The sequence below is a fragment of the Camelus ferus genome, chromosome 10 (genome assembly GCF_009834535.1).
Source record: "Camelus ferus isolate YT-003-E chromosome 10, BCGSAC_Cfer_1.0, whole genome shotgun sequence".
Taxonomy (NCBI): domain Eukaryota; kingdom Metazoa; phylum Chordata; class Mammalia; order Artiodactyla; family Camelidae; genus Camelus; species Camelus ferus.
Window position 1 is genome coordinate 48,894,249 of NC_045705.1, and position 22,323 is coordinate 48,916,571.

Consider the following 22,323-nt stretch of genomic DNA (forward strand, 5'->3'; position numbering starts at 1 on the left):
TCCACATGAGGTGGAGTCAAGGAAGGCGAACTTAACTAAGGTAATAGCAATGGGGATGGAAAGAATGGGGTGGGTATAGATCCTCCCTAGCAGAGCAAGGTTCAGTCAAGGCAAGAACCAAAAGACACAAAGACTTGTGCTTTAGTGTGAAAAAGGGAATGTCTGGGATTTACCATGGTGATTGTGTGAAATACATATGATGCACAGTGGGCTTATATGGCCCTCTCTGTTTATCTGTTACTTCTGACTTTGCCAGTTATTGTGGTTTTAAAAAATTGTAAATTCTTATCCTTAAAACTTCATTTAGGCTTTATATGTTACCTGTTAAAATAAAACTACAGTAATTGGAAAACAAATAACTATTAAGTTCAAGCAAGGGAAATAAACTTTATTATGCTAACAATAGAAGCCACTGGCATATTGTTGCTCAGTGGTTTGTAAATATTGTGCCGATGTTAGAGGATGATTTTCCTGTTATGTAGGCAGTCCCTGAGTCAGGCTTGACTTACTTGCAAATGGTTTGTATATGTATAGAGTGGCTGAAGCCATGGCAGAGCCCCTTTCCTTTTGTTGACAGTTTTCAAAATCACTCACTGGTATTGTGAACTAAAAATTTTGGGTGATCTTGTCTACCCAGTAGGTTAGCCTTACGAGTTGTAGGGTTATAGAGGGAGGGGAAAGAGGAAAGAAGAAAACCTTTCCCTTTTCTTCTCTCCTTTTAAAGCCTTTGGAAGGATTAAGGCTGTGGAGAATTCAGGGAGCTGGCATCATGAATTGGTAATTTACCCCCCTTGATAGATTCTCTTGGCAGAGTCGGAAACTTTTTCTTTTTGACCTATGGTGCAAATGTTACTAAAGATTCATTTTGGTTTAGAATTTTGCTTGTTAAAAGAGCAAGCATTGCTTGCAGGGATGGAGTGAGCTGTCTCACACTGCAGGGTGCTCTAGTTTGAACTGATACTTTTCCACCTAGTGCCTCTGGGTGAGAGCTAGCTTTCCTCAGGGAATTGCTAGTTTTAATTTGAGAGTAGAAGGAGTAGTGGGGAGAGAGGGAAGTGGTTTTGTACCTAGGATGTTTTCAGAAGGAGGCCAATGCTAAGGTAAGAGTGTACTGGTGGGGAGTTGGGGCAGGATGAGGAGGCTGGATGTCTGTAGGGTGCCCCTAAGAAAAGCTTTTCCTCCCTGTAAGTGTAGCTTTGGGATGGCTCTGTACTCTGCGAAAGGAAACAAAATTATCTTCCCATTTCTTGTTGGGCCAGATGACTGTGCTTCAGAAGTTAGAACTCAGGGTTAATGCTGGCTTAGAACCATGTATTAATGGTAGTTTTTGTGGTCTGGCCTATGGACCTAAAGACAGGTTAGAACAATTTTTCTCTGGGGAAATGAGCACCAAATAACTGACTTAGAAACACATTTTTGTAATAGGACCAGTTTGTAAGTTGACTTTGTACCGTAATTTTTCTTGTTGCCGACCAGGCTCGTTGATTTGCAACAACACTTTGCTTGAGATGTATATATATTGCTGAGGTTACCAAAAAGTCCCTTGAAAGGCACAGCGTGGCTTTATACAGTCTGAGACAGTTAGCAATGTTGACTGAAAGCCTAAGTTTTGTTAAAAAGAAACTGAAAGGATTACTGGATTTAGGGTAGCTTTATTACTCTGCATTAGAGTTCTGAAGTATAAATTATGGAGATCTCTGTAATTATACGTGTCAGATTAAATGAAATACTAATTTCAGTCAGGAAAAATTATGTACTTGAGTGAAGGAATATCAAGCATATTGGAAACATTTGACATAAAAATAAGGGAGGACGCTGCAGGGAACAAAGGTTCTCTGTGACTTGACAGCTGCTGTTAAAAAGTGACACCAGGAAGAGCCCGGCTTTGGCTCACAGCTGCCTGTAGTTGCTGTAGTCTGCTCTAGTGTTACCAGAGGAATTTGCACCACTCTTGTTTTAGCAAATAGAGGCTACTGATAACCAACCAGGTCCTTACTGTGCTCTGGGAAATTAATTCCTAACTTCCCATTATGATCTTCATAACTACTGGGTTTTCCAACAGCCAGTATTTTCGTGCTCTAACAGTATATGTGCAGAGTACCTTGCTTAACTCCAAAGAAGTTGTGAAAGGCATGAGATAAGCCTTGGATACATCAAATCTAGTTGCACATATGCAACAGGATTTTAAATGGAGCTCCAACTTATTTCAGTTTCTCTCGAAGGCCCAAAGGCTGAGAATACAGCAGTAGTTTCCAAGTGACTCTCATATTCCAAGGACTTGCATAGAAGGTGGCCTTAAACTGTTTTTGCGCATTTAGCCCATACTTTATCTACAGGAAATACAAGTGTGGAGAGCTAAGCGTTCTGAGACAAGGATGATTTTGGAGAGAGCAGTTAAGTATGTGGTGTGTTCTGTGTCCTTTCCTGCTTCTACACACAGCAGAGAGGAGAAGACGCCTCTCTTAAGCCTCCTTCTTTGAAGCCAAAGGATGGGGGGATGCTCTTAATAGAATCGTTCTGCGAACTTGACATGAATACCCTGGTGTTTGGGGAGCATAAGGATAGTATGTGAATCTGTGGATTCATAGCAGAAAGAAAGAGGGCTGTGTAGTTAGCAGTATGCACTTCAAAAGACAGTAGTGTTTCCCTGAGTTTCTGAATGGAACCCACTTAAAGTTTTCTAAAATGGGATGTGGTGCATGGCCACTTAGAAGGTGATGTGAATCAGGAGGAGGTACCCAGGGAAACCCCAAAGGTTGAGAGTTGGAGGTGTAAATGGCCAGGACTTAATCATATCCTAGGAATTGCACATGGAGGGTCCTACTTGTGTACTTTTCCAGGAAACCCACAGGCTCTCATGAGAAAGTTAGCATGGACATCAGATTTCATTGCTGTGGCCTTTTCAACCCCCCTGACCTGTCCCCACTCCTTCATCTGTAGTCCTTAAGAAGCCAGAGCAGAGGCAGCCTTGTTGAGGGTAGAAAAGATGCAGAATGTTAGATAGGGAAAGAGAGAAGATAACTGGTCTTAACTATCCATTCACCCCAGTCCAAATGCAGCCCTCACAGCTCTATGTAGGAGGGGGGGAAAGAAACTTTAATTTAGATAAGTATTGACTAATGCAGTTAAAGCACTGTACTAGATATCTTAATTATTGAAGTCACAGTGTTATTGGGGCTGAAGGTGATTGAATAACTATTTATAATTGAAAAATGATTGGAAAAAATTAGGAGACTTGCCTTAGATTTCATTCAGGTGCAAGGAAAAACTTGCCACAGAAGGGCTTTGAAAAGGAAAGTTGTATGCTTAGGGTCTGTTGATTTTATTAGCTCATTGTGTCACTTATATGTTCATATATGCACATACATGAAAAGGTGAGCAATTATAAAAGGAAATTATAAGTACCAATTACATGATATACATAAAGCTTGATCCATGTATTTTCCAAGTCACAACTTTTTTTTAACAATAAGATAAAATATTTGAAGTTGAGACAATCCAGAGTAGTCGTCACCTTAAGGGTAGGAGGAATTCAGAGCACACTGAAATCATTTTCTGGTTGGAGTGTTGAAGGCTTTGTAAAGAAAGTAAGCTGTGCTTTGGACTTCATTAGCTATAATTTATTAAGGGCCTACTGTGTATCGTAGACTGTGTTGTAAAAATACTCCACATACATTATTTTTACTTTTCACAACAATGCTGCAAGGTTAGTATTATTTCCATCTTTTAGACAAGGAAACTGAGGTTCAGATAGGTTAAATGAGGTACTCCAGTTCCTCACAGCTAGTAAGGGTGGTAGAGCTGTATCCTGATCTGACTCACACCTCAGGCTCTTCCCACTCCGCCCTGCTGCCGCCCTGCTGCCTCCCTGGTGGCAGCACTGCAAGGTCCAGAGGTGGAATGGGGCGGGCTAACTAGGAAGAGAATGGGCACACACCACACTCACTAGTGATCACAGTTCTTAAATCCCTCAGGGCAGCTCTGTGAGCAGCCCCGGAGGCCCCAGCCCTCTCCCTGTTCCTTCTGTCTCCTTTGTTTTCCCTTTTCCATTATCCTTTGGTGCCACATCTGAAGTGGGCACTGGAATAAGCTCTCCTTACACTAGCCCAGTTCTCACTCTTTTCTGTTGAGAAAATGGGCTTTAGAGATGTTAAACAGCTAGGAAGTAGGATGGCCTCTGGGTTTGAATTTCAGATCTCTCAGACTCCTTAGCCCATACATTTTCTTCCCATCATGCTGCCTCCAGTAAGGACTTTATAAATGCATGTATTAATAGAAAGCAAGGCCTCGTAAAGCCTCATGTTTTGGTTTATTTTGTCATAATTTTAGAAATGTAATACAGGTTTTGTGGATGGAAGAACTAATAGAAAAATACTGATTTCAAGTGGAGGGGAGCAGAGAACCACAGAATTTTGTGTCTAGAATGTTTCATGACCTGGGTTCTGTGGAGCTTGAGGGAAAGGGGAGAGGTGAGCAGGGTATCAAGAAGGAAAGGAAAGTGAGGTTGTTAGTCTTGGGTTTCCTTGCTTTTTCTTTTTCCTGGTACTTTTACTCCTCATTTTGTAGACCAGTAAAGGAATGAAAGATTTGAAATTTTTTATGAATTGTATATTAAATAGCAAGAATTCTAGAACATTCATTAGGATAAGACCTGAATTTAAATTGTAGTTATCCTACTTTATTAGCTAGGTGACCTAGAAGAGTAACATAATTCTGTGCCTCACTTAAAAAAAAATCTGTAAGAGGGAGATAGGTATCTAAAGGATCATTGTGAAAATTAATTGGGAAAATTTTATGTGTGTCAGTAATCTGCTTGTCACACAGTAAGTGCTCAGTAAATGATGACTGCTGTTACTATGATTGAGGATATTTCACTTTTTAAAAAATGGAAGCAATGGAAGCAGAAATGGAGGATGAGTATGAGTGTGCTTTACTTCCAGAGAGTTAGAGTGAGCAAAGCAGAGCCCGGAAACTGATTTCAGTGCTGGATATGCCAGTGATTTGCTGTTTAAGTATAAGAAAAGTCACTCTACCTCTAACAAAAATCTTTGTCCTCATGGAGCTCATATTCCAGTGGGGGTTGGGGAGGGGGGAAGGATGGACAATAAAAGTAAAGTAAAATATAAAGAAAACTGCAAGATATTCTGACCAAGAAAAAACTTCAGTTTCTAGGTGAGTTGGTTTTGAGTAGAGTGAGGTGAAAGCTCAAGGTTAAATCTTCCCTTGGTTTGATCCTTCCTGTAGTACTTAAACGTGCTACCTCATGCAAAAGTAGAGAGACTAGTGTAACATACACTCATTACACATTACCTAGATTCAGTGGTTGTCAAGGTCTTCCCACATTGTCTATTTCCTTCCCCTCCTTGCTCCCTTTCCCCTCCTCTTTCTGCACCTTTTGTTTTTAGAGGATTCCTGAGAATGTGCTGTGCTCAGAAATGCCCCATCATTTGTTTACAACTCCCCAGGGGCACCTTAGGTCTAGCCTCCTGTCCTTTTTATATGCAAGGGTAGTGGACTTTAACCAGTTTGCTGAATTTACTGAGTTCCCCAGAATCTCCAATAAATTACCCATCCCAGTGTATAGACCAGGCACCGCTCTGTGGCAGAGCTTGGGAACTACACTTTCACCAGCAGCTTGGTGTCCAGAGAGAGTGGGTTGTTACTTCTGCCCACTGAATGCAGAAATTGCATCAGCTCATTCTCTTTCCTCCCCGGCCCCTCCTTATCTTCTCTAAGGCAGATTCTTTGAATGGGAGGGAGTGAAGTAGCAATTCTCTGAAGCCAAGCAGAGCTCCTATTGTGCAACCTAGTGGCATTGACACAGCAATAACATTCCCAGCTATCACTATTGTGTTATTAAGGGTTTTAGACAGCCTTACTCAGACCAGATTTTGTCAGGGGGATGTCCCTGTCTAAATGGGTTAGCTTCCCTAATCTTAAACTTTTCTAGGTAACGCCTGACAACCTTAAAGAGACTAAGGTCTACTTGTCGTTCTTACTACCTGCCCTTTGAAAGGAGACATTCCCTTTCTTTTGGTTAGGATCCTTCTCTATGCATCCTTTCCTATGATTTCCAGAAAGCACATTGCTTTCTCCACTCCCAGTCCCCACTTCCCCTTTCAATGGACTGAACTCTGGGCAAGGGCACTCTCCTTTCCTGCTCTTGTGAGAGCCTCTACTGTCTTCCACAGTGCAATACTGTGCTTGTTTCCACTCCTCTCGCCTTCTTTTCCCTTAATTTCTGCTACATAATATCCTTTCTGGTCTATGGTTGGTAACTTTTTTCAACTTCAGGAGACTGTTTTCTCTTCAGGCAAATTACTGGGGCTCTATGTTTATAAGTGAATGTACATATAGTTCCTATGTATGACTGCAACGTTAACTGCTTAAATTTTGTTGCCTTCTGAACAAGCAGAGTATTGGCATTTCTCTACCATTTCTGTTCTTTGGTCAATATGGTTAACACTCCTCATCCCCTTTGCTCTCAATCACAGAACAATTACTGGATATTGTGTAAAAAGCAATGAGTTCTGTGAAAGTAGGGACCTCGTCCCTCTGATGCTCCATAAATAATTATCGGACAAATGAATGAAACCAAAAAAGCAGAGCAATTGGCTGAAGGGTTTCAAGTAGTGAAAAGTAAGACTTTGAATGGCAAACAGCACACATCAAACTGGAGGATTTTGCGTACAGTGTAAAGAAATTGCTGAATCCTATATTTTGTGTACGGTGTAAAGAAAGTGCTGAATCCTATAAGCAGCAGGGAACTGTTTATGTATTTTATAGAGGTATAATTTGTACATGTATGAAAAATGCACACATCTTAAATGTACAGCTTGAGTTTTTACATGTGTATGTCCTTGTGTAATTACTGCTTAGACCCAGAAAATACTTTCAGAACCTCAGATGGGGAGCTTTTATCTTGATTTACAACACTTTGGATACCAAGTCCCATGGTTGGTCTGTGGTTTAATTAGGACTGGAATTACAACACTTGTTCCTGGTTTTAGCAAGTCTTTTTACCCAAATAAAAATGCTATTTCATATCATCTAACTGGGTGACAAAAATGATACACTGACTCTGATGGCTAGCATTTATTACCCATGAACATGTCTTGGCACTTTATATACATTACTTCATTTTATCTGTTCTGCAAGGTTTTGTTACTGTCTTTATTTTACAGATGCTAAAGTTTAGTTAAAGTATTTTGCCTCAGGTTCCACAACTAGAAAATAGCAGAGTTAGAATTAAATCCAGGGCTGTCCATCACCAGAGACTGATTTCTTGTTGTTGACCTGCTGCCTCAAATATCTGGGACCCAACTTTAAGTAACAGCAATCTTATGTCTTTGTGGTGGGAGGTGATGATTATCTGCGTTACCTGTACACAATGAATGCTCTTTTGTTTGTTTGAATGCTCTTTTTAAGTGTGTTGCAACCTGTGGCTTACTAGAATTATGAGAGGGAAAGGGATCTTTGATTCTGTGGGTCAGGCCCGATGATGTTCCTTAAGGAGGATCTTTATGAGGGAGGATGATGCTTTCAGTGAAGATAGCTCCGTAAAATGTGCATGTAGCAAGGTCTCTACAAATTTTGAAATCAGGACTCAAAAAGATGAAACATGAACCTACATATCCAGAAATTCCAACAATTTGTCTTAAAAATTAATGAGTGGGATAAATGCATGTCAGCGTTAGTTAGCAAAGTGGCAAAATTCTTGTAACATTAAGAGTGTGTTTCAAGAGCTAAGACATCCAAAGAAAATATGAAACTTCCACAGTCACAAAAAAGTTTATTTTAATAGCCCTCAAAGTTGCTTAAACCAACAGTCTTCTATACGTGTTATTTTCTTACTTTGGTATCACTATGCAAAAAAAAAAACATTGCATTGAAAGAATATGAGCTATTGTGCATGACTTAGACATTTGAAAAAATATATTTAATATTTGTCCATTGTGTTTTCAGACAAAATAGGACAGTGCTGCACATTTTAACACATTTAGGCATAAACTGGGAGCAGCCAATGAAATTTAGATTTTACAAGATGAAAGCATGGCAAAAAGTATCAGATTGCTGTGGAGAAACATGTAACAGGAAACTAATCTTAAGATATAAACAGCATGCCTTATCCAGCTTGCTTGGTGAAAGACTACAGTTTTATGTTTAGAGGATACAAAGAATATTGTTGCCAGTTGTATTTACTTTTTGAAGAGGTGTGAGTGCCAGAAAGTCAGTTCAGGATTGTTTTGATATGTTTATTTTTAAATAGGGTAGGGTGGTGACAGAGATGGCTTTCTACTCAAAGCTGCCCCTGTTGGTAAATGTTTCTTTTACAGACTTTGTTTAATAAATCATGCATTTATAAGAAATCATCAGAAAGGAAATAGGATTATGGATACTGAATTCTGTTACAGTAAAGCCTTTTATATCACATTTTATAAAGTAGAAAATGTCTTTCAAAAATAAATATGTAAGTTCAAGATAGCAGGCAGATCAGTGTCTCCCCTGCTCCCTACCAGAGGTTTCTTTACTGCCTTGTTCAGAGTGCCTACCTTTTGAGTAGCTTTCTGGTGTTTGCATAGGCCACCATGCAGGCTTTGTCACTTAAGAATGTGTCCCTGGAGCCAGCAAGTCCAGCTGCCTTCCTCCAAGTCATCCCTCAGATTTTGTAATGAGCTAGTGGCAAAGCAGGCTTTGAGGGAGTTGGTCAAGAGGGAGAGTGAAGGAGATATTCAGAACAAAAGAAGGATGTCAGCGTCCTGGTTAGTGCCATTCTGTAAGGGGGCACTAAATTCTCTTTCAGATTCTTGTTGTTTCTGTTTTCTTTTTAAAACGTTTTTAAAAGATTGTGAAATGTAATATACAAACACAGAAGTGGTTTGCTAAGACTCTTCCCTTCTTACCGTTTCCTTAGCTGTTCTTCTGGTGATGATTTTATAAGATATTAGTTGGAAGATTTTGCTAACAGAAGAAGAAATAGAAGTTAAGATAAAAAAAAAAACGACAAAATTATCAATGAAAGAAAGTTTGAGATCCATGCAGATGGAAAAAAATCCTGAAATCATATTTCCTTAAGGATAATACGCAAGGCAGCTGAAAGGGAATAAGACAAGATATGAGAGAAGGGGAGAAAAGAGGGTGTAGCTTCGAGTTGTCCAGACTTACTCTTTTCTCATTTGTTTCAAACTGCTTGGTTCTAAGGACTGATGTTTGTTTGCCCTCAGGTTGCAAATAGACCTGAATTACAGCTTACTCTGTTTTCTTGGTTTTTCTAGAACTTGAGGTCTAGAGTCTTAGGTGTATTTAAGTTAATTATGAAAAAAAAAGAAAAACTACAGTAGATCTTTTGCAGTCTTCTTGCATATTTCAGATACGAAAATTCAAAGATATTTAATACCCTTTCTCCGCTTGGAAGCTGCTCTGAATAGACTTCATTTCATAAGGAATTGACATAGTAGGATAAACCTTAGTACAATGAAAATATTTTGATTAATTCTGGATAAGTGAGATTTGATAAAATTACAGTGGTACTTGGACGAGAAAACATAAATTTTAAAATAAGGTTATTGTTCTTACAGTCCTATTTTGTAACGGATTATGATCCAACCATTGAGGACTCCTACACAAAGCAGTGCGTGATTGATGACCGGGCAGCCCGGCTAGATAGTAAGTAATCTCCCTTTCTTGATAGTTCACATATCATATTTTTAAAAATAAGCTTTGATGTTTTGCTTGGTTAAATACTACAATTGAAATGTTAGTTGATTTTTTTAGTTTTGATTGATGAATCTACATATCAGGCAACTTACATATTCCTCACTGAACGTAAGACAGTAATTGGATTGATCTTGTTCTGGTGAAACTAATCATGTCACTAAACTTGCTGAAGTTGTGTTTGTTGGGTCATTTGGAAAAACATGAGGTTTTAGCTTTTCCTACCTTTTGATGAAGGTTAAAATGGGTGAAGTAAATATAGAAAAACTTCAATATTTGCTAACTTGCTTAGAATTTATAGCACAGAGGCCTTAGCAAATAGTGTTTTGTGCTTAGCTAAGCATTCCACCTCTCCACAAAAGAAAGCCCTGTTCTTTTAACTTGTGTGATTCTTTCATTCACAGAGATTAAGAAATACATTAGCACCTGCACATTCAATATGGTATTTGGGGGTTGGGTGGACCAAAGTTTCTTTCTTGAATTTGCAGATATCTTTTTCCATTCTTTCAATGGAGGAGGTAAACTTCAGGTGACTTCAGAAGTTACCTGACTCTGTCTGCCTAGATGTATTTGATATTTTTAACCTTGTAATTGGCATGCTAATATATTCTAACTACAAAATCAATCTGCACTGATGAAGATAACTCTGAAACTGTCTGCCATTAGAATATATTTGTCTTTAGCATTGGGAATGAAGTATAAGAGGAGAATGCCTTTTAAAATATTACACTAAGTATGATGTTCTCCAGAGGACCCTCATTAACTAGACCTATCTTTGTGAGGAAGCAGTTTTATAAAATGAAAGCATGAACACAGTTACATTTCTTGTTTTTTCTTTAGTTCTGGATACAGCAGGACAAGAAGAGTTTGGAGCTATGAGAGAACAGTATATGAGAACTGGAGAAGGTTTCCTGTTGGTCTTTTCAGTCACAGATAGAGGCAGGTTTGTACCAATATTCAATTGTAGATCTCCTGTTCATGTCTAGATCATTGTTTTATTGAATTTGGATTTTCTTGTTTTTATAGAAAAAGGAAAAGTAATAAAGTACTAAGGGGGCATGGGGCTTGCTGAATTCTGATACTTAACCAAATAGATTAATTTGTTTTTGTGTTTTTAGTTTTGAAGAAATCTATAAGTTTCAAAGACAGATTCTCAGAGTAAAGGATCGTGATGAGTTTCCAATGATTTTAATTGGTAATAAAGCAGATCTGGATCATCAAAGACAGGTGAGAGGGACTTTGCTGCTGGGAAACCAATTATTTATAATCATGCAAGTGAATAGGTATATTTAATGAGAAAGTGCCATGATCAAAACCACTGTGCTGAGAGTGGCACATTGGATTTTACAGAAGTCCTGTAATAGGTGAGAAATAAAGAAGGAAGTAGGCTTGGGGAAATTAAATTTTTACATATTACACAGGACTTCAGTGGACTCTCTAAGCCTGCAAGTATTTATACCAGCTCCATTCACATGTTAAAATTTCTTGGGTAACACTCACAACTCTAGTTAGATAATCTTAAAAGATACCCCTAATTCAATGCTAATGCTAAATTACCTCATTTATAGAGAAAGACTTTGTTTTAAATTAAAGTATTTGGATTTTTCCTAAGTCTCATTAATGATTGAATTTCCTCTTAATTCATCACATTGGTAACTCTAACACCAGTAACCTGCAGGAAAAGAATGTTTTCAGTATTGAGTTGCAGGCTAGTTTATTCTTACTTGATCTGTACCTATTTATTTCACATTTGATTTTTAAATTTTTTGGTATATATTGTCCACTCATCTTTTTGTAGGGAAGGGGAACAAGGTCAGATGTAAATTAACTCATTATTTGGGGGTTCTTTTTGTGTCTTCATTTCTTTTAGGCCTTTAGCGTGTATCCCATATCTGGAGTATAATTGTTTAAATTCTTAACTTTTGCTGGTATTTAAGTTCTCTTTCATTTTTATACCTCTCGTGTTAACAGATTCTTAAGATTTTCTTTGAAAAGTGCAAACATCAGGAAATATTGGTTGATAAATGGCATTGAGAGCAGCCTTCTATTTTGTGTTAACTATTATTTAATATATAATCCTAAATTTGTGAGCTCTGTTTGTAAAATTTTGTTGAAGGTATACCAGGTTTAACACGTGGACTTGAGACAATGATACTGTTGTTCTAATGCTAAGATTTAGAAATGTTTACTGATAATACTTGATGTAGAATAAATTTTACTGCCAGGTCTCTTTCAAATTTGATTTATTATAAAGTTAAGGTGAAAACATTTGATCTTCATTGCAAACCAGTATAAGCTGTTGGAGATAATTTAGAATATGACACTGCTCACATTTTAAAACCTGTAGACAATCTATCTTTTTTTTTAATTGATATTTTATTTGGGGGGGGGGTGCATTTCCTTCAGGGTTTCTGAATCTAATTTTATTTATTAGATATTGCCCAGTAGAACCTGTCTACTACTCTTCTAGTTCTTTGTAGAACCAGAAATACTTGAATGTCATTGGATCTGGAAAATAACGCCAGAGTAGCTCTGCAATGAACAAGGGGTTCTTGCCCTATCTAACACTAACCTCCACTCCACCCTCAAATACTTCCCGCCCTGATTTTTCTCACACGTTTTCATGGTGGTAGTTCCAGTAAAGGAACAGGTGGCAGGCCTGGGGTGAGGTGGGAGTCTTCTTAAAAGGTAGGCGGTAGCAGATTAGGGGGAACAGGGGAGTATCCCCACCAGAACTAAGCAGGTCTTGCTGTGATTAGCTTGGGGCAGGGGGTCTTTATGAGTTATTTTTAAGTTATCTGTATACTGACGATTGCCAGTATTTGGAGTGTGGTTTCCATCTGTCTGCAGATATTAACATATTGTGGTACTTAGGCTTTGTTTTATACCATAGGCCTATAAACTTTTCAGCTAAGTTTTTTTTTTTTAATAAAAGTAATAGATTCTCAGAGTAAAATAAAAACAAGGTGGTGAAAGAATAATATAGGGAATGATACGTCTCATATTTCCATCATCTTAAAGATATGCACTTAGCTTAGAGAAAATCCTTCTATATTTATTTATCAGCTTTAAGACACATCCAAGGGAGAAAAACAAGTGGCTGAAAACGGCATAGTTTTCTGCTCGTTCCTGGAGACTCTCCTCTCTGAAGGATAGGTGCAAAGAAACATTGTGTTCCTCCCATGCTTCCTCTTCTCTTTTCTAGTTTCCTTACACACATGCACTCAGGCATGTTAGCTGCTCTCCTTAGAAGACATGATCACCACTCTTATGTGAGCCTTTAGTGCTGACTGGAAATCCTACTATGCTTCCCTAGTCCATTCATTTCCCACTTGTTTGGATGATTATTACTTACTTTCTCATTCTTAAGCTTACACTTTCTTCCCCTTCCTCACTCTCAGCTGATGATGATGAGTGGTATTTCACTATTTCACTGAGAAATTTCTACACGTTCCCACCTCCACATGTACTAACCTTAAGTGCTTGTGTACCCCATCAATTCTGCCTCCTCCACTTTCATGGATAAACTTCACCTCTCTGATCAGCCTCTCCCATAGGCACTGGAGCCTGTCTGCTCCTTGTCGTTGGCTCACCAGCATCCATATTACCCTAGCAATTTTTCCATCCAGGTGTCCCATTTCTCTTCTGCATGGTCATTTCTGTCAGCATGGGACATGCTGTATCCTCTCATCTTTAAAACAAAAAGTAACCACAGCAAAAGCTAGTTCTTGATCTCACATTCCTCTCTGAGGACCTTTTTGCTGCTCCTCCAGCAAGCAAAACTCCTTAGAAGTGTTATCTATACTTGCTCTCTACTTTCTTTTTCTTGCTTGCACTGACTTGGGGCAAGCAGTGTCAGGTCAAGGTCACCACTTGCACAGATGTCAGTAACAGTTGACACAGTTGCTCACACTCTACTTTTTGAAAGGCTTTGTTTACTTAGCTCTTATTTACTTAGCTCACCGTTCCTAGCCTCCTTCCTCCTCCCTCCTCTTTTTATTGGTACTTCCTTGTCTCTCTCGGTTGTCTTAGGGCTCAGGCACACTCATCTAGGCCCCGGATGTACAAAGACAAACATGCCTAGTCTTGAGGGCCGTACTTGGTCCAGTTGAAGTAGAGGTGCTATACTAAAGGGTTTCACCTTTTAAAAGTCTCTTCAGAATCAAAGATGATGTTCTATAATGTCTTGGCACCCTTACTTGCTCTTCCAACTGAACCTGGACAAGCCCCGGGCACCCGATGAAAACTTCTTCCCCTTCTTTAGAAATGCTGACATTTTGGTCATTTCTTCAGGTTCGTAGTGACCAGTCTGGCTTGCTCTTAGTTGCTGACTGGCTTGTTCTTTTCTGCCTTTTTCTTAGACACAGTACTTGGGACTTTCTCTACTTTTCTAGCCTGTTTTCTCTTGCATAGCAAATGCCAGTTCCCCCATGTTCTTTGAATTTGGGGCTGAACACCGCCCTTGGTGTTCCTATTACTGGCTCCTGGGGAGGAGAGATCAGCCAGAAGAGGCTTTGCCTGCTTCCTTTTGGCTTCTGTATCTCTGTGGACTTGCTTCATTCACCCACCTATCCATCCAGTATTTATAGAACACTTCCTAGGCACTGATGACAGGGCAGTAGGAAAAAGTCACTGAAATAAAAGGAGATCTGTAGAATTTGACTGGCAGTGCTACCACATACCTGGGCCCTTAGAGATACGTAGATCATTTTGTTTATCCTATCAAAGATGGAGGAATATAGGTAAATGATTTGCTTGCTTGCTCTTGCTAAATGTAAACATAGGTAAATATGACAACACATTGATTTTGAAATTTAATATAGCAGTTGTGTGGGCTTGGACTGTGGACTTCGTAATAGCTCTGATTTCAAGTTCCTTGTCCTTGACTCAGCCCCGTTTACAAATTGGCTATTTTTGCTTTTTTATTTTCTACCTTTTTACCTCTCCTGGCTTACCTTAGTTTCTCCCTTTCCTCTCCTACTTGTTAGGTATTTAATTGCTACTGACCACCATTTATTAGAGAAAGGAGCCCATTATACTTATAATAGTGGATATCTAAGTGTACTAACCCCTACTCCTCCTGTCTGTCAGTACTTTGACCACAGTGTGCCCCTGTAGCCTCCCAGGAAAAAGAAACCCCTCCCCCCAACAATAGAGTTAGCGTCTTCTCTGGCCTTACTTGCTTGGGCCTTGTCTGCATCTAGAAGGTTTTGTAAACCACTGCAAGGGCTTCTCAGTTTTGACCACTTAGTTTGTGTTTTGTCCATAGCACATAGAACAAAGATGTGCACTCAGTATATAGTTACTGAATGAATGAATCAAGATGTAGTATTAATATGATTTTTTTCTATATAGTAGATATTTTTGAAAAATAAAACTGGTTTTGCTTCTGTAAACTTAGGGATATGTTGAGTTAATGAATAACCTAAGTGAGTATTGTAAATATTGTAGTCTACTCCTGTTAAACCCAGTTTGTTTAATAAAATTACTCTCATCATTCCCATTTTGCTCTTTATTTGGAAATACATAGTAACAGATAAATTCATATTAGCATGGATTTCTGCTAATATTCATTTGTGCCTTTGCAAACTGGGTCTCACTGGAGGCTCCCAAATGTGAATCTGAGTTTCTTGCATCAGGTTCTCCTTAGTTGTTTAAAACCAAACGTTTGCTGGGTAACACTCAGACCTACCAAACCAGAATATCCAGGCTTAGCATTTGGTATCTTTGTATACTTCTCTCGCTTGGAAAACCTCTAGGAAATCCTTGTTTGTGTAGCTTTCAGTCTTCTGTTGATTTCTGGTTTCACAATGTTTTGGCTTTGTTCCACATGGTGTTCTTTTTGTCATTTTTTTTTTCTTTGGTGATAGCAATGCTGTTTCTACTTCTTAGTTAAAAGTATACTACACCAATGAGCTTGAAAACAGCTTTATATGTGGTTAGAGATTTCTTGACCAGAAATGTGTGTACAAACTTTGCTAACCTGGATTCCTGGAAGACAGTGGTGTGAGATCATGGTTTAAAAATGAATAAATGAAGCACATAAACAGTCTTAGCAGTGGGATTGTTTTATCATCTAGACCATTGATTTATTAATTTTTCTTCATTGTATAAAGATAGGTCATTTGCTATTTCCCTCTAGCTGAATTACATTGTTTAGAGGGGATAGGATAAAGTACCTTTCTGAAGAATAATTGAGCAAAAAGATAAAAGGCAGAATTCTTAAGGACATATATTTCCCTTTCCCAGTCAAATTACTTTATGTTAATAAAGTAATTTATTGACACTGATATGTCTCAGATATTTCTTTTTACTTTTCTTCCTATATCATTTCTTTTACTTCCAAATGTACTTATTTGGTCATATTCTATTTACTTAACATACGTTTGTTAAGTAACTACTAAGCATTCTTATAGGCTGCGGGTATACATAGACAAATACACCTTACAACCTAGCTGCAAAGGACATAATGGTGTGAAAGCAGGAAAATGAAGAAATGTAATGTGTTGGGGTTTTTTTGCTGCTCATTATAGGGTGTGATGGGCACTCTGGGATGCTGTTGTAAAAACAACATTAAGGGGAAGTTTGATTGCTTGAGTCTTGAAGTATTAGTAAGAAACAAATTAAGAATACAGAGTTGGGAGAGAAGGGATGATATCCCAGGAAGAAAGCATAGAATTTTTGACAAAATGGTATTTTTGTAGGATGGAATTTGATGTCAAATTTTCTTAAAATAGGAATTTTCCTTTCTGAATTGGTGGCTCTGTAAAAGCTTTATTTTCTTACTTGGCTTCCTTACTTATTGTTAATTTCTTGCTTGATTTGATTGATTTATATTTCAAACCATAGGCCTTATGTTACATACGCTGTTTTGAAGAGAGGCAGGGTAAATTTAAAAATTACGTAAACTTGGATATACCAAAGCTATGTATAACCTGCTGCCACACTTTTGGAACACAGCAGGGTATAAACTGTTATGAAATAATTGTTAGATGTATATGCATTAATGTAATGGCCTCATGATATTTCATTGAGGCTGCTGAATTTTGAGCATATGATTTTAAATTAGAACAAACTACCTGAAAGAATTAGAGGGAACAGTACCTTGAGCTAAAATAGGGCTAGAAATAATTCATATTCGAATCAGCCAGGGTGGAAAATCCTCTAGTTCTTGAGGTATTGAGTAGTGCACTGAGAAGGATTTTGTTCTAGTAGTGGAGCAAAATTGTTAGCCCTAGACTAGCTATTGTTTTGGTACTGTGTGACAGAAAGCATCAAACTTTACAAATAATTGCATACCATAAGAAAGCTCAAGAATATATGAATACCAGTTTTCCAGAAACCAACAGCTAAAAATTCAGTACCTTCACATCCACTCAAAAATTACCAAGAATATAAAGAAGCAGAAAAATGTGACCCATAATAAGCAGAAAAAACAATAAGTAGAAACAGACCCAGAAACTACACAGATGAGTTGGTGAACAGAGAAATTAAAAGTTATTATAGTCATATTCCGTATGGTCAAGAAGCTAGAGAAATGATTGAATATAATAAGTAGAGACATAGACGATGTAAAAAGTTCAAAATCAAACCTCCAGAAATTAAAACTACAATGTCTGAGTTGAAAAATACACTGGATGGAAGTAACAGCAGAAGTAATGGCTGAAAAATTTCTAAGTTTGATGAACTCTAAAGCTCAACAAACCCTGAGTACAAGAAATATGAAGAAAATTACAAGGCACATTGTAATGAAATTGCTTAAAAGCAGTGATAGAAAATCTGAAAAATAACCAGAGGAAAAAACAACTGCATACAGAGCAACAAAGATAAGGATGACAGTAGTCACGTTGTTTCCCATAGGAGACGATGTAAGGGAGATAGTGGCACAACATCTTTCAAGTACGAAGAGAAAACTGTCTCCTAGAGTTCAATAGCTACTAAAACTTTACTTCAAAAACAAAGGTGAAATAAAGACTTCTCCCAGATATACAAAAAGTGAAAGAATTCATTACCAGCAGACCTACATTATAAGAAATGCAAAAAGGAAGAAAACCGTACCAGATGGAAATTTGGACCTATACAAAGAAATGAAGAACACCTTTACCTGCTATGTGGGTAAATGTAAACTGCTTTTATTATTTCAGTCTCCTTAAAACATAATGGGATGTTTAAAGTAAACTAATAACAATGTATTGTGAGGTAATAGGTAATAACAATAAGCAAGAGGGAGAAGCATACTATTGTTGTAAGTTCTTAAACCATACATGAATTGGCATACTACCATTTGAATTAGACGGTGATGAGTGAAAAATGTATATGGTAAACTCTTAAGCAATCGTAACAATAACATAATAGATAAATAGTTTATTAGCCAACAAAGAAGATAAAATAGAATCATAAAAACAATACAGTAAACTCAAAAGAAGGCAGAAAAAGGATAAATAGAACAAAGAACAAATGGGACGGATAGGAAATAAATTTCAAGATGACTCAACTATATCAATAAGCACATTACATATAAATACTGTGGACACCTCAGTTAAAAGGCAGACATTGGATAAAAAGCAAGACCCTGTAAGAAATCTTTCAATGTAAAGACACAAATAAGTTAAAAGTATAAAGGGCCGGGTAAGATATACCATGCTAATACTAATGAAAGTTGAAGTGGCAATAGAAATATCAGACCAAGTAGATTTCAGGGCAAAGAATATTACCAGGAATAAAGAGGATTGTTTCATAATGATAGAGAGAAATTCATAAAGAGAACATAACAATCCTAAACATTCATGTACCAAATAACAGCTTTAAGTTTCTTAGAGCAAAAATTGAAAGAACTGCAAAGAGAAATAGACACATTCACTTACAGTCAGAAGTTTCAGCGTCTCTCTTAATCATTGAGCAAGTAGAGAGAAAATCAGTAAGGACATAGCTGATTTGAACAGCATTATTGAGCAACTTACTGTGACATTTAGTGAACACTCAACAACAGCGGAATACACATCGTATAAAATGAGAATGGATCATAGAACAAGTCTCAATACAATTAAAGGGATTTAGTTAGATGGTATATGTTCTTTGACCACAGTGGAATTAAATTGGAAATCAATATCCTAGAAAGATATCTAGGAAGTCTCTAAATACACGGAAACTAAGATACTTCTAATTAACCATTGGTACAAAGAAAAAATGGGAAATTACAAAGTATTATGAACTGAATGATATCTATAAAACAGCATATCAGAATTTGTGGGATGCTACTAAAGTATATACATATAAAGAAGTTTATAGTGTTTAATATTTGTATTAGAAAAGAAAAAATTGCAATTCAATGACTAGCTTCTACCATAAGAAACTGTAAGAAAAAGAAAGGACAAATTAAAATGATAGTTGTTGGAAGAAGGAAAATAATAAAGATAAGAATGGAAACCAATGAAATTGAAAATAGAAAAACCATAGAAAAAGTAAATAAATCCCCAAACTGGCATCATATGAAGCCAATATTACTCCAATACCAAAACATACAAAGACATAAGGAAACTAAAGTTCATTTTCTCTCGTAAACATAAATATAAAAATTCTTAATAAAATTTTATTAAATAGAGTTCAATACATGAAAAAACAATGCATTATCACTCAAGTGGATTTTATTACAGGATTGCAATGTTGATTTAACAGGCAAAAGTGAATCAGTATAATTCATCATATTAGCAAACTGAAAAGGAAAAATCATATGATCTCAATAGATGCAAGAGGGAAAAAAAAGCATTGGACAAGATCCAGCATCCATTCTTGATAAAAACTCTTTACAAACGGAATAGTGAGGAAATTTGTTAACCTGATACCACAACTAACAGCTTACTTGATGGTGAAAGACCAAAAACTTTGTCCCTAAGATCAGAAACTACTCAAAAGTACCGCCTCACCACTGCTGTCTTGCACAGGAGGTTGTAGGCAGTGAGGTAGAGCCAGAAAATAAAGACATTCACATTGGAAAGGAAGCAACAAAACTGTCTTTACTAGCAAATGACATGATTGTTTATGTTTATGTTGCATTTACCAAAAAACAAACAAAAAACCCTAGATAAGCTTAGCATATTTCTAGGGTCTAAGATAAAGATGCAAAAATTATGATTCTGTTTTTGCAGAGAAAAATGTACATCATTGAAAAAAGACCAGAGGAATGTGGTTCTGTATAGGTGATAGGTTCCTTAATTTTCTTTTTCTTTCTGTCCATCTATAATTTTCTAACCTTTTGTAAGTGTTTATTTTTGTGCTAATGACAGCAATGAAAGTAATTTTTTCAGAAATTATTTTTTGCCCTACTGTGTAAATATAAATGGAATAGAGACTAATATCACTAGTCCAACTTCTACATTTAAAATCTATAGGGTATTTACTTACATTCAGTTAGTGTTTTCTTACTCTGGCCTACCATTTTGTATGTCATCAGTGATGCCACCCTTCCCTGCCTACTTTCCTTCATCTCCTAAGGTAAGGAAGGCATTGTGAGGCTGTGGTCCTATTCATTATTCATTTTCCCTCACATATTTATTGAGCGTTTCCCATGTACCAGGCACTGGGGAATGGAGAGAAGACAATGACCCCACGGCCTCTCAAGGCTTGCCCTGCTCTCCAGCCTCACCTCTTGCCAGTTTCTCTTGGCTTGTTGTATTTCAGCCATTCTAGGCTTCCTTCAGTTCCTGCAACTTGGAGCACCCTCATACATGTTATTTCTTTTGTTAGGGATACTTCCTTGCCCCACCCCTACCCAGCTCCGTACTCTTTTATTTAGTCCTTAGCCCAAATATCACTTCCTCAGGGAGCCTTTTTCTGATCCGCCCCACAGGGTTATAGACTCTCGTAGCACCTTGTACTTTTCCTTCCCAGAACTTATCACTGCTATGTTTAATACTTTTTGAGTAATCACTAGACTGAAATCTTTGGTCATATTTTTCAGACTTGTTCTGTAGAGCTAGGCTTCAGCACTGTGTGTTGAGCTATTAAGTCTCTTGGTTCATCTTATGACAAACCAGCTTGGCCTCTGGCTGTATTAACAGTGCATTCTGTGGCTGAGAATTAGATGGAGCAAATCTAATTGTTAATGCTGTAGCTCAAACACAACTCTTGAAATTTCAGGTAACACAGGAAGAAGGACAGCAGTTAGCACGACAGCTTAAGGTAACATACATGGAGGCGTCAGCAAAGATTAGGATGAATGTAGATCAAGCTTTCCATGAACTTGTCCGGGTTATAAGGTAAGCAAAACACATCCTAGAAGTTTCTTTTAATTTACTGAATTTGATGGGTAGTCACACTATGCTTTTTAAAACAACTGGGAAGAAAATTACAATTAAATGTTTTAAGTAAGAAAGAAAATTGTATGCAGGAGTGATTCTTGTCTGGAAATTAATGCATTTTAACAGGTATGTTAAAATTTTTAATGATTTTTCTAGTTACTTCCTACATTAAAAGCCTAATTTTATTATATGGAAATAGAGTATACATAGGGATTTTTGAAAAGAATCTGCAGCTTCCAAAGGTGACGATGGTATGAGGGTACTGATGACAGCAGCTAACCTTGGAGTGGAAATCTCTGCCAGATGCTGGGCTGAGTGCTTCACTGTATTACTACATTTGATCCTCATCACAACCCAATAATGTCCCCCCTTTCAGATGAGAAAACAGGTACAGAGAGGTTAAATAATTTGAACACATTAAATGGCAGAGCTAGGACTTCAGTCCTCGTCTCTGACTCCAGAACCTGTGCTCTTCACTTTGCTTCTTACCCAACTCCTCCTCGGCTGTGAGGAGGCCAGGCAGTAGAGGTTCAGCAGTCCCCCAGGGCATGAATTTAGCGTGATATCCAGACCACATAGAGGTTTTCTGTTAGCCAGCCTAGGAGGCCCCCGTGGTTTGGAAAGTGTTCATGGATTCTAGGAAGCTGGAGGTGATAAATGAGGTTGGCTGGAGAGTGTATGTGAGAAAGAGTGAGTTGCTTTAGTGGATGGGGTTTGGTTAGATTATTTTGGATCTTGGTGGCTTGGCCGCTACATCACTCTTTGTTCTCTAGATCTGCTGGTTTCTCCACTTGTTGGATAGTTTGACAGGATATATGGAGTTCTTGTTAGTTGTATATCTAAGGTGAACTGACATCTGAGATTCTTCTACTTTTTTTGCCCCTTGCCAGGGCATTCTCCTGTAGGGGCGTGGGGAGTGAAGATTACATTTTCGTTTTTTAGTAGTTTGTTAAAAGTCTAAGTTCTGTTATTTTTTTACATGAAAACAGAGTTTCAGTTTTGCAAGATAAAAAGATTTGGGATGTGATTGGTGGTACACAACACTGTGAATATACTTAAGCCACTGAACTATACATTTAAAAATGATTAAGATGGTAAATTTTGTTATGTGTATTTTACCCCTCCTCCCCATGAACCAGTGCAGTCTTAAAATAATTTTTATTGCTTTTTTGAGATATTTCCTCCTTGGTTTTGATCCTCAGAATCTATTCATATCCATTGATCAGTCAGGAGTGAGGAGGGGGTAAAGGAGACTTTTTTATGCCTGACACTGTTAGGCATTTGAACATAACGAGATCTTCCTTAATCCTCA

The 22,323-nt window shown here is 37.6% G+C and overlaps 1 protein-coding gene across 1 annotated transcript in view; it reads left to right on the plus strand.

Moving 5' to 3' along the window:
• Window positions 1-22,323, plus strand: part of RRAS2 (RAS related 2) — a 75,999-nt gene that overhangs the window by 44,393 nt on the left and 9,283 nt on the right. The window contains exons 2-5 of the mRNA XM_032488974.1: window positions 9,579-9,666; window positions 10,555-10,657; window positions 10,833-10,941; window positions 20,851-20,969. Of these exons, the coding sequence (XP_032344865.1) occupies window positions 9,579-9,666; window positions 10,555-10,657; window positions 10,833-10,941; window positions 20,851-20,969 (419 nt within the window). The remainder of the gene's footprint in view (window positions 1-9,578; window positions 9,667-10,554; window positions 10,658-10,832; window positions 10,942-20,850; window positions 20,970-22,323) is intronic.